Genomic DNA, 13,040 nt, shown 5'->3' on the forward strand with positions numbered 1-13,040 from the left:
AAATGTGAAATAAAATTGCAAACTGCTTTTTCTGCGCCGACACATTTCCATCGCACAGCTACTACAATGCAACACTTGAAAAAGTCAAGAGTGCAGATTACATGCCACCAATAACTGCTGGCGTCCAGATGACCGGAGTCTGTGTGACAACAACAGAAAACAGTCACATCTGTGTTCCGCCAGATGTGAAGCTGCACTACTCATGTAAACCACAGAGAGGCGCTGTTCACTTAGTACATCTTCTGGAGGCATCTGTTTAGGAGGAACATTTGTTGTTGAGCGTCTCAGACTTCCATTTGTTTATCCACTTATTTATTCATTCATTCCACTTTTAAAATGTTTGGTTGATTCAGGTATAAGATAGACGCTGTTATAGAACATTTTAAGAAAACTGCATTTATTTCCTTACAAGATATATGCTTAAACGAACTACTTTCATTCAGCCCTTCAATACAAACCCTTATCAATAGCTCACGTTTATTTTTAATGTGTGTCGTTGAAAAAGGTGGAGCAAACAGAATAACTGCAAGATAATAATAGTATTCATGTATTGTTCCTAAATGTGACGTACATTTGTGGATTGAGTTTTATTTAAACAAATTAAATACAGAACCAACAGTGAGCTACTGACAAATCTTAACATCATTTGATTTGGTTAAAAAAGATGAACATTGATAAAGGCGTATCCCTTGTTGACTGTTTCATGAGTCATGTGCTGAAGGTAATTATTGATGCTGGAATGTAATGTCAGAGATGAGCTGTATTTTATCAAGTCGTTATTAAAAGTGATGTACTTTGCATGGTCGATACTCACCGTTTGACATTTGATGCAAAAATAATGCACATGAAGTGATTTTGTGCTCATCCTGTATTCAAACTTTCAGTTAAGTAGTCTACAGGTATAGCAGCATTAGCAACACAATGCACTTCAAAGAGAAAAAGTAGAAATATTAACCGTTAGTTTTATATTATTAGCATATCATTTAAATACCATCATGTAAGCAGTACTCCAATATTGAATTTGGCTACTTCCTAAACTGTTGGGTAGTTTAATCAAAAATACATTTCATCAACTAAATCATGTTTCTTTATGAAAAATCTTAATCTGAAATGAACAATAGTTGTTAAATACATGTAGATGAGTAAAAATTATAATATATCTTTCTGAAATGTAAAGTAGCCTCAAAGGGAAAAACTTTTAAACTTCAATTTGAATCCCTTTAAAAACGGTGTCCTAAATAGAAATACTGCTGCTGATAATTAAACGTACTTGAGTTGAGGAAATGCCAACTCACTGTCCCATCTTACCAAACCTGAGCTCAGTGCAAACAAAGGTTGTGTCTGTTTTCCTCTCCACTGGTCAGGAACTATATGATATATATATATATATTATATGATATGCATTATAACAAGGTGCAGCAGGCAGAGTCCACACTGGAGGAATGTTTGTATAAAAATGTAAAGAACATAGTTGAAGGTCTATGAAAATGTTCTATCATCAGATTCCAGTCATTTAAATTGATAGCTACTGGCTGATTACATTGCAATCCAGAGCAGGCGCTGCCTTTAATATCAAACACCACGTGACCTCATAGCCTAGTTCCCTACAAGAGGAAGGCTGTCGAGGAGTCACCTATCGAGATTAAGAAGGTTGTGAATAAAATACATCAAGGGGTGAGCTACGTGACCTAAACGCAGCCTCGTTTTATAAGTGCCTGGGAGCAACGAGGCGGTATTTTTGAGTGTTTCTGAAAGGTTGTTTTTTTTAGAACACATTTGGGCTATTTTACGGCGCTCGTGTTTGACCTATATTCACTCTGTTCCGGCCAATCTCCGCCGGTAGTTGGGCTTTATGTAAACACACAATCTGTGGAGAGAAAATAAACGTGATGGAGAGGAGGAGGTGCTGTGGGAGAGTGGTGGGAGTCACGGTGAGCACCGCCCTTTCCGCACGTGCCAGCTTTTTCAGGGAAAGATCGTCTATGCTTTGAAAGAGGGCCCCTCAGTTGAGTTAAGACTGCACCAGTTTCCGTGTTGACAACGTGGGCGTTGGCTTTTGCGCATGCGCCCTGCTTATGCAGTTATGCCCAGAACACCTAAGGCACGTGGACAGGCATTGACTCGTTGACCTCACATTGCAGTACACTGTTACGTCTCAACTTCTCTGAGTTGTGAAGTTTTATTTTAAAGTGTTATGTGTGTTGAAAGTATGTCCTACATAAATAATTACAGACGTGTTTAACTGTTTATTCAGTTAATAAAAAACATTATACATGAAATAAAATCTTAAAAGTACATTTAGGCAGTTGAAATAAACTAAAATACTTCAAAGTATTTTATTAAATATGATATCATAAAGTATTACTATCACAAATATATATTGTTTAATTGTGATTTGTTCATACATCCACTTGATTATATTTAATCTGCATACATGTTTAGCCTGTCTAATAAAATGTGTATTAGTATTATTAAATATACAATTTATTCCAAAATAACAGGGAAATCCATTATATATTGTGCACAAAGGACTACATGTCATTAATGGTATGGGTTATATAAGGGGTAATTCACTATATAAAACCTTCTAATTTAGATTTATTTATCTGTATATACCTGTAGCCTCGTGTTTTTTGCGTGGGGATCCATACAGCTTGAACCTATCTTGTTTTCCCTGTCTTAAATGATGAATAGATTAGTACAGCCTGCCCTGTTCCATAACATGTTTTGCTCAAACACATCTATAAAAGGTAACATATAAAAGGTAGGCTGTACCTCTCACTAGATCATTTCCATTGCCACCTTTGAAAAGAAATAGGCGTATCTCATTTGCTTTGCTTATATAACCCACCTTCATAACAAACCCGTGCGGACATTTTCAAAAAAAGACTTACATCATGGCTGTAAAGCCCATTGTCGTTTGTCCATACCGAACAAAACTGCGACAAAAGTCGGGAGAGGAGGCAGGAGTGAGACCTCTCGCTTCCTCTCGCCTCGGTTCCTCGTTGTCTTATCGCCCGAGCAACCAGGCAACCATTAGCATAAAATGTGTGTCAGTAGGGCAGCGTGAGCTCACATGCCATGCGCACATGCTGCAGAGCTTTAACCAGCATTCCAATGTCGAACGAGCACAATGTGCCGTCTCCACGCGGGGCTCTCGGCCAATGAAAGACGGAGAACGAGTGAAAGAGCGGGGGCACGAGGAAGGGAAGGGAGGGGTGAAATCGGGTGAAATGTTTTTTCAGAGAGCGTGACACACGGGGAGGGGGAGAGAGAGGAGAGAGAGAGCAAAGCGGTTGACGGGAGTACAAAAAGAGAACAGGAAAAAAATTGTCACATTTCTCAGGCACCTGAAAACGTGCTGTTATTTTCGGACTCGTGTTGCTTATTGATGAGTGGGGGAGTGTTTAAACTGCTTCCACTCAGGTCATGTTTTGATTGTGACTGTACATGGCAAGCAGCTGAAAGCGTCAGGACCTCTGTAATTTAGAGAAGCCCTTCACAGTGATATCTCACCACAACCTGGCAGCATAGGTGTGCAGACGGAGAAGCCGAGCTGTCCTTTGCTGTCTCTTCGCCTCGGGACATTATGTTGGAGCAGTTCTGCTCTAATTTACCTTTTTGAATATTTATGTCTCTTGTTCTTCGCTGACCGGGTTTTTTTTCTGAACAACCCCATCGCCCCGCGCACACTGCTGTTGGTCTGAGTTTTTTGGATACACTCTGGCAGTCCTTTGACTCTTTCGCCTATAATATCAACGAACCTCATCCTTAGCGACCACAGGCAGCCGGTCCAGCATCAGACGCCCACAATTAAACGGCACGGAACCACTGAGCGACATCCACCGACTCAGAAACATGGAGCACAGTCCTGGTGGTAAGTACGCTTTATAATGTAAACGTGTGTTTGACCGAATCAAATAGAAACATTTTTTTTCTCCATGTGCCAAACAGCAGTAATAGAAAAAAGAGGAAATGGTGCAATTGGATCAGATGCCAATGCACTTCACATCATCATCAAATATTATTATTCTTGTGTAGTACATGTATTGGTTCATTCTAAGGATTTTTAGAGAGCACCATCTATTTATGTGTAGATAGATTCATAGCGTAGCAATGCGATGGTGTATGTTGTGTTATATCCTGTTCCACTGCCTGTCTTTTAATAAAACACTGTCTAATGCATGTAATTATTTTATGCACTTGTGTCATTTCTAATTTACGCCGAGCTGAAGCTGCGGTGTACACAATGTACAGCTGTTAATAACCCCACTGTTACAGTCAGTGATTGTATTTCGGGGTGAATGGGTGTTTTTTTTGTTTTTTACAGTAATTCAGCTGTGTAACATATCGCGCGTTGCCAAGTGTTTCAGGGCTACGGACAGTTGAGTTTGGAGTGAGTGAGAAGCGCACGGAGAGGGAAGTCCTCTCTCGCCGATCTCTGCGGCGGACTTCCGATTCTCTGCATGTAAACAAACTCACGTGAGGCGCGACCCAAAACGCCCCCCGTGTCCGAGCCCCATTCTCATTATTTCATTATAGTCTATATTCTCATGTTACTGACTGTCAGACGAGGCGAATCAGTCACTCTGCGCATTAGTTCAGACGAGGTTTCTAGTTTCGCATTGAAGGGAAGTCGTAGAGAGTGAAGTGTTAATTTGTTTCATTCATTTAATTTAATTAGTCTTTGGCTGAAGCGTAACTTTTTTTCCGAAACACGTGTGAGGTGACTATCTGAGTGAGTCACAAATAAATAAATAACCAACGACTTGAAAAACCAGAATAATTATATAAATGCAATGATATCAGTTTTCAACCATTTCCCGTCAACACCGTGGTTCACTGATAGTCTACATTAACTATTGTATTCAATAAAGATGACAATAACGTGTTAATTTCTGCTACAGCAGTCCCATTATAGAACAGAACAGACCAGTAACACATAGAAGCAATGCTGCACTGCTGATGTAGGCTACAGGTCAACACCGTTTGAAATAGATACCGTGTCAGTAATAAGCCTTTGAGTGACATAGACCGTGAAATGAAACAATCGTCATACACAGGACGTCACTTCACCAAACATATTAATCTAATAGGAACCATACATTACTATTAACACGTCCTGGAACAGCTGCATGCCCATTATGACTGTCATATATTTTCATCCAGTACAGCCAAGGAATCATGCGCCCGAGTTCTTTTTTTTTTTTTTTTTTTTTTTAATACGCAGTTACCGCGCCTCGAGCTCACATCACGTGCGCACAGCCCCATAATCCACGTGCCGCGCTTGATTCCCCACCACCCCGCCCCTCTCGGTTGTTCCTCTCCACCGTGCACACTCTGCTCGCGCTCACTTTGCACGGGGATTCCTCTTCATTCGCTGATAGCTTGGTCAGTGGGTCAGAGAGGTTTAGCAGCCGTTTCTTTCGTCCTGGTTACTGTAACGGGTTTGTTTGATGGTGGTTATAGTGGACCACATTAAACGTGATGTTATTGTTTGGTATATAAAGGGACATATTAACATACCTTTGGTTGCATAGTCTCTCCCTTCAACCTCATTGGTTGAAAATTGAACTGCATAACTAAGAATGTGGTTGTATTAGTAGTTTCATTTAAAAAGGCACCTTAAAAGCATGACTGTGGCCTGAACATTACGGTCTTTAATGATCAAAACGATCTGTCATCCATGCAGTGTGTTTTCATTTCATGGGAACAATAAGCTTAATGTTGAGTTCTGATGCCAGTCCTGAAACCAGATTCCTTCTGGTTGTTAGCTTGAAAGACAATCACACAACTTGCTAATTCATAATAAAAGCCGAGCTTGATTCAGATGTCGGATAGTATTTCTCTCCCAGGGTTGAGTATAACTGCCACTCCTAGTCTATTATACATGAATGGGTATACCTTTTGCACTACGCAACTCCTGCAATAGAGTTATGAATATTTGTTTATATAGCAATAAAAGACCCTTGGATATAAAGTAAATGTTGCCCTCTGTTCTCTGACGCCAGAGACCCAGCCCTCTGGAAAGTGCTTCATAAATAGAGACATGACATGGGGCCAGCTGTTTCATGTGGAGGAAGGCTTGCATTTGCAAAATGCAAGCAAAATGCAAGCAAAATGCATTTGCATTTGCAAACATTTGCACTGTTGCAAATGTTCACACGAAAGAGGACAGACTAGTTGGAAGTTAAGAGGGAGCGTGGCCCCTACAGTCATATGCGCATGCCGCCTATACATTTGACCTGACATGCATGCATGTCCCGAGGGTGGGAACTGGATGTTCCTGGAGCTCCGGCAGAAGGGAGGGGCGGTGGGCTGTGTTGTTTATTCTGTACTTCTTGTTACTGTGTATCCACAGGTCACATGTTGTAACCTGTGCCTGAGTACAGCAGGGATTATATTCCCAGAGCTCGCTCTGGCACCCAGTCAAACCAGATTCCAGGAAATGGTTAGGAGGGGACAGACTCTGGAATGTTTTTACGGGGGAAGGGGCCGGAGTTGCGATTGTGAATGTAGAAAAGTGGGTGTGGAGCTCATGTAACAGTACTGCAGATGATTCACATGCCCGGAGAGCTTTATATTTGTCACACACTACACGCAGGGAACAAACACGTCACAGTCTGGTTGTTATTGGAGCTCCCACCACCACCACACAAGACCCCCAGGCCCAGATGTACTTTTCATTCAGTGTAGACACGTGTGAGCAGGGGAATTAAGGAGGCACTTGGAGACAAATGCGGCACGTGTTTTCTCATGGAGAGAAAGCACAAGAGACTAGGGGCGCCTTTTCTCCAATCATTCAAGGTCCTCGAGAGGAAAATGAGCACAAGGATTTTGTTACTTTACTCGAGATAATACTGCCGCTCTCTTTAACATGACTGCTGGGCAGACATCTGACAAATAGCGGTGCCGTTCAGTCAAAAATCTATCTGTGTGAACGTGACGCACATCATGATATGAATGACTGGAGCATGCCATCTCCTCGCATGGGAAATATTTTAGTTAGCAGACTTTTATGCCAAGGTATTCAGAGACCCGGCTGATGCAGTGATCTAATTGCAAATAAAAAAGGGAGGGAAAACTCTGAGGATCATCATATGGGAATGAGAAGAAATGTATCAAATGAATGTTTGCAATAGTAGACATTCCCACCTCTGTTTTTAGTTTTTATTACGATGATACTGTAAATAAAAAATAATCATGTATGGCATAAGAGTGGTAAAATGAGTTTGTGTGCTATTTGGCCATCCTTTCAACAGATGTGATATGAATGCATAGTTAAATGCTCACCACGACAGATTAAAACCATTTAAATGTGATAATGGCCAGAAACAACGTTTGTCTGGTGCCTCCGTGGAACACAAAGGGTTAAGGTGGCTGTGCCCTGCTTCGCTTCCCTCGAACGTCTGTGCCACGGCATTAAAGCCCTCTCTGTTCCAAACGTGATGTGCCCTAGCGCTTGTTATTGTACTGCTGCTGCTGCTGTTGTCTACACGGGACTGCGCAAAGAGCCTTGTGAGCCGGGCGGGAACTGTGTCAAGAGTCCATGTGAGCTCCCGGTCAGGTGGCTGGCGGATAGATGGGTCTGCATGCCCGCAGCCAGTGAGGGGAGGGGAGGGGAGGGAGGAGGAAGAAGGGGAGGAGGATATACAGAGAAGAAGGGAGGAGGAAAGACTCGATGCTGAAAGCAAGGCAGGCAGGGAGCTGGCTGGCTGAGCCTGCACGTGAGGGGCAGGCTTTTATCTTGCAGGGAAGAACACTGTGTGCAGAACAGAGGGGGGAGAGGGGGGGGGGGTGTTATGTAGACGGTGGGTGTTATGTAGAGGGGTATCGGGCATTTCCGACTGGATGCCAAAGGCCTGTTTATGGCCCGTGGCACAATGTGGAATGGACAAGTATTGTATGGCTTCCACATACATTTGCTGTGTATATTATCCTGAAACACATTTTCTTAGGATGTAATATATTGTAGGCTTTTGTATTGTAGAAATGTAGCTTACCTTATCAGACATAACATTTAGCCAAAGTATGACGCAGCCTTTTTTCATACGACTTATCTATAGAAACCAAAAGACTCCACAGGTATGCGTGTCAGAGTTGTTGTTGCCATTCTTTCATAATGATTCAATCGGTTGAAGTTTCTTTTATCTCAACGTGTTTAAGGGGGTTTGTGTGTGTGTTTTTGAACGTCTGCCAATCAAGCTCACTGGATCAAAAGTAGAGCGTTGCTCAACACGGTCACTCCCACTCACATTGTACATGTGAACACGACCCAGATGACTGAGCTTTGTGCCCCTCTCTGTTTCTCCAGGTGGCGTTATCCTGTACGCTGGCTCTTCCGGCAGCTCCAGCCCGAGTCCTGGCAGCCCCTCGAGTGGATACCAGACCCAGTCGCCCTCCTCCCACTCGCAGCCTTCCTCCCCAGAGGGTGTCTCCTTTCAGGAGATTGGGCCCCCGAAGCAGAGAGGGGAACGAAGGGGAGGGACGCCTTCCCCGAAATTGGTCTTCCAGTTTCCTGCAGGAAACAATGCTCCCGCTGCCCAAATAACGACGGTGTCGTCCGCAACCTACAGCCATCCCACAGTGGCCAAAAGACCTTGTGGTTTCACAGGAACGTTCACCAGTAAGTACCCACTCGCTTCCCTACTTCCTGTTCTCCTCTAGGTTTACCCGTCAGCACTCTGTTGTTTCTGCCTCTGATGATGGTCGTGTGCTTCTTTCATAGAAACCGGAGGTATGGTGCTTCTGTGTAAGGTGTGCGGGGACATCGCCTCTGGGTTCCATTATGGCGTGCACGCCTGTGAAGGCTGCAAGGTGAGACGGCACAAAATGAGTATTATGTCACGTCTTTCTATTCCCGTACGAACACGGCAGACATGTTGCCACAAAGTACACTCTTTAAAGCCTTTTTTTTTTCCTTCTTCTTGTGCCTTCTCTAGGGTTTCTTCAGACGCAGTATTCAGCAGAATATCCACTACAAGATGTGTGTGAAGAATGAAAACTGTCTCATCATGCGCATGAACAGAAACCGGTGCCAGCACTGCCGCTTTAAGAAGTGTCTCTCCGTGGGCATGTCCAGAGATGGTGAGAGACTATTACAGACGATGTTTAGACATATGGAAACTAAAACTGAAAAAGAGAGGATTTAATGTATCTATGGAGGGTTACATGGAGAATCAGATGTTTTTGCTGTAGCTTTTGACAAATTCAGATTTTAGAGTTGGAATAGTTCCCAAGGTCTCGCTCATCACAAAACTTAATTTTCCCTTCATCTTCTTGTCTATTTTCTCTCTCCATTCCCTTCCTCTTGTCTTGCGTTCTCTCTGACGTCCTCTCTCGTTGCCCTGCTGTCTGATTTATGGCAAGACGAGCTCTAGAGTCCCAGTGGTCATCCAGCCATGGAGAAACTGTGACAAATAGTTTATTTTGGGAAATTGGGGCGCACAGATGTTGATTACCCTGCACGTCCACCAAGATGTGACCTCGTTTCTTTTTTCAATCAATCATTTGAGACATGATGTTATTCTCTGCTGTTATTGTCGAAAAACTACAGTGCTGTGCTTGAAATATAAAATAATATTACTCCAGTTAATCTGCTCGACTGCATCATTTCACCGCAGGACTCCGATCTCTGGGGACACGGCTCAACTCGGTGATGATAAATCATGTTTTATCTGGAGCAAACATTTATAGCTGACCTAAAAAAGCCAAAACAGGGAAGTAAAAAAAAAAAAAACACCTGTTTGAGATCCCAGCAGGAAACTTTATCATTGGTAACCATATTTTAGGGAAAGTAAGTAAGGGAAAGTATATAGTTATTGGTTCTATCCAAACCCACGATGATAATACTATAGACCCTCAAAGCCTTTTGTTATCCCATGTCTGCTTGCAAATCAATTCTCACAACCTTCAACCCTTTGTCTCTTCACCTCTCCCACCTGCCGCTGTCATTCTACACATGGAATGATGTCATGTTTAGTGTTGATCCAGTGACCTACTTCCACAGAGAACAAGAGATCGAGAGCTCAACTGGAAGTTGGATAGGAAGAGAGAGACTGGGGGAGGTGGAGTAGCATACAGCTATAAATAGGGATGTCAGTGGAGGTGCAGAATTGAAAAGGGGAGGGAGGGGGGGGGGCAGTCTGATGAGATGAAGGCATTAGTGTCCACATCTCCACATAGAAATGACAGCCTGCGTGTCGGATGTAGTATCCATATTGGAACAAAGAGTGGTTGTTTCTCTGTATTGTTCAATCATTTGAACTGTTTATGTACATGTGTTAGTTCAGATGCTGCCAGTAAGGAGCTGGCAGTGATATCAATGCTAACAGAGGATGCCTCTCTCCTCCTCAGCTGTGCGTTTTGGGCGTATTCCCAAGCGGGAGAAGCAGAGACTATTGGATGAGATGCAGAGCTACATGAACAGCCTCAATGAATCAGCTTCCATGGAAATGGAGGTGTCGCCTCCAACCGACGCCGCCTGCAGTCCCCACGACCAGACGAACGAGGGAGTGGGCTCCGTATCGCAGTCTTACCGCAGCAACTTAATGATCAGAGACGAGAAGCCGCCCAAGATGGCCGTCGGCAACAGCAACGTTGGCACTTCCTCTTTCCACAACTCAGCGCAGCAGCAGCCGTCGCTGTCTCACTCAGCCACCCAGACTCACCACACAGTCCACGGGGAGCAGGCGAGCTACCACATCGCCACAGGCTGCCCCGTTTCCTCCACCAGCAATGAGAACTCCGCCATTGTCGACAACGCCAAGTACACCTTCTCCTCCAATCAGAACCAGTGCCCAGTCAGCGGCCGCATATCATCTCAACCCTACTCAGCCAATCACACCAGCTACGCAGCCAGTGAGTCCCACAACCAAAGCCCCTGCCCCTGGAAGCTGAACGGAGGAGCCAAAGTGCTGGTGAGACTTTTGTTTTTTATCTTAATATCTGTGAATTTAATATCAATAAAAAGTCCATAATACTTATTTTCCTCTCTTCTCCCTGTCTGTGTTGCAGGCGTGTCCACTCAACTCATGTCCCGTGGCTCCGGCCAGTCGCTCCAGTCAGGAGGTGTGGGAGTCTTTCTCCCAGTGCTTCACCCCCGCTGTTAAAGAAGTAGTGGAGTTTGCAAAGAGCATCCCGGGCTTCCAGTCCCTCAGCCAGCATGATCAGGTCATGCTGCTCAAATCCGGCACTTTCCAGGTACATTCCAGCTCAGAATACTTTGTTGGTGGGACTGTGGCACGTTTTCTTTCCTGTCACTTGGAGTGTTGATGCTGATCCGGTCTGATTCTGTCAACAGGTTCTGATGGTGAGATTCTGCTCACTGTTTGACCCCAAGGAGAGGACCGTGACCTTCCTCAATGGGCAGACTTACTCACTGGCATCACTCAGGGCTCTCGGCATGGGCTCCTTACTTGATGCCATGTTTGAATTCAGCGAGAAGCTGGGATCTCTGTGTCTGGAGCCAGACGAGATGGCTCTCTTCATGGCCGTCGTGCTGGTTTCTGCTGGTAAGCGGGCATACTAATACATGTACACAGAGCACATACTGTATGTGCACATTTCGTCGTTTCTAAACTGGATCTCTCTCCCCCCCCCCCCCCTCTTTCTCCAGATCGCTCTGGTATCGTGGAGATGGCAGCTGTGGAGCAACTGCAGGACAATCTAATAAAAGCTCTGCGCTCTCTCATCACCAGTCGCCGCCCAGATGATAGCACCCTCTTCCCAAAGTTGCTGCTACGTCTGCCGGACCTGCGCACCCTGAACAACCACCACTCTGACAAGCTTTTAGCTTTCCGCATAGATCCCTGAGTTCAACGAGCAAAAAAAGCTTCCTGAGGTATCCGCTTTGGGGAGCCTCCCTGCTCCCCCATGCGAGCCTGGCCTGCCACATACGGCCCACTGGCCTCTGCATGATGGACGGTTGTTGAGAGAGCTGTGCCCAGTCTGATGCCATGAGAGAGTGAACATTTAAAAAAAAAAAAAAAAAAACACACATCAGCAGGAAGAGGCGAGGCTCCTGAACTACTTCTTCCTCCAGTTCCAGGATCGCTAAAACAAACATTGAAACAGACTACGTTCTTCCTTGGGCGCTTCCGAGTCAAAATCCAAACCACCGAGTCGCCGCCTCTCCCTCAGGGAGTTTGTGCTGAAGACCAAAAAGAAGCGAGAGCCTGTTGTTCCTCACCAGACTTTGTCCTCCGACTCCAGCACACAAAGCTAACACGAGGGAAGCACACACTCTCGCCCAGAGACAAAGGAACATGTACAAACCTTCACCGACAACGATTTCTTACTGTACATTCATGCTACGATGTGTAAGGGGCACTTTCCATACATTAAGAAGTCCTCCCAAATCAATATATAGCATAGCAATAGAAATGTCTAATACACGGTTGGGAGGGTGACATAAGCTATTTTCACAACATGTCGCCACGTGGGAAATCTTTATGAAAATCACCCATTTGTGATTGAGAAATGTATAACATTTTTAAGAAATGAGAGTAAATGCATTGTGTTTGTATGCGGTAATCAGGGAGAAGTTATTGGTCATTTTAGACCGTGTCTGATGGGATATATGTTGTAAATTTTGTACATTACCTTTACTCTTGGTCCTCGTTATAGTTTGCAGATTCTTGGAAATGTAAATTAAGCTAGTATTGAATTATCGTATGTATATCACACGTAATAGATTGCTCTACAGACTGCGAAGGAGAAATCAGCATTTCAACCTGACAGAGTATAAACTTTTTATTTGAAGATATATAATTGAAATAAATGTGTTGTCAACTGACTGCATCACCGTGTGAATATTTTGTAAATGTTTTATGGTTGCACCATAGAGTATCATTGTTAAATAATGTTATATAGCATGTTTCCTTGTGCTCATCTTTTTTTTCATTTCAGTATTATTACAGAGGCATACCATGGAGCCGTAGCCTAGCAACAGAGGCAATCAGCCAATCACGCTGCAGCTCTGAGAGCCATTAGGGGCTTTATTACAAACAAGAAACACCACTTTATATGTTTGAGTGTGT

At 43.9% G+C, this 13,040-nt stretch overlaps 1 protein-coding gene across 1 annotated transcript; it reads left to right on the forward strand.

Moving 5' to 3' along the window:
* The first annotated feature begins 3,287 nt into the window (after positions 1–3,287).
* On the forward strand, positions 3,288–12,797 carry LOC306775809 (nuclear receptor subfamily 1 group D member 1-like). The gene is made up of 8 exons (XM_079266338.1): positions 3,288–3,877; positions 8,315–8,626; positions 8,729–8,817; positions 8,943–9,087; positions 10,357–10,919; positions 11,017–11,202; positions 11,303–11,513; positions 11,618–12,797. Exons 1-8 carry the CDS (start codon positions 3,859–3,861, stop codon positions 11,812–11,814), a joined length of 1,722 nt encoding a protein of 573 aa, XP_079122464.1. The 5' UTR covers positions 3,288–3,858; the 3' UTR covers positions 11,815–12,797.
* Positions 12,798–13,040: the final 243 nt, after the last annotated feature.

Source organism: Melanostigma gelatinosum (genome assembly GCF_949748355.1).
Source record: "Melanostigma gelatinosum genome assembly, chromosome: 3".
Classification (NCBI taxonomy): domain Eukaryota; kingdom Metazoa; phylum Chordata; class Actinopteri; order Perciformes; family Zoarcidae; genus Melanostigma; species Melanostigma gelatinosum.

Coding starts and splice junctions, on each gene's coding strand:
- LOC306775809 (XM_079266338.1), top strand. Junction 8,818..8,942: donor ACGCCTGTGAAGGCTGCAAG/GTGAGACGGCAC, acceptor TGCCTTCTCTAG/GGTTTCTTCAGACGCAGTAT. Junction 11,203..11,302: donor TCAAATCCGGCACTTTCCAG/GTACATTCCAGC, acceptor TTCTGTCAACAG/GTTCTGATGGTGAGATTCTG.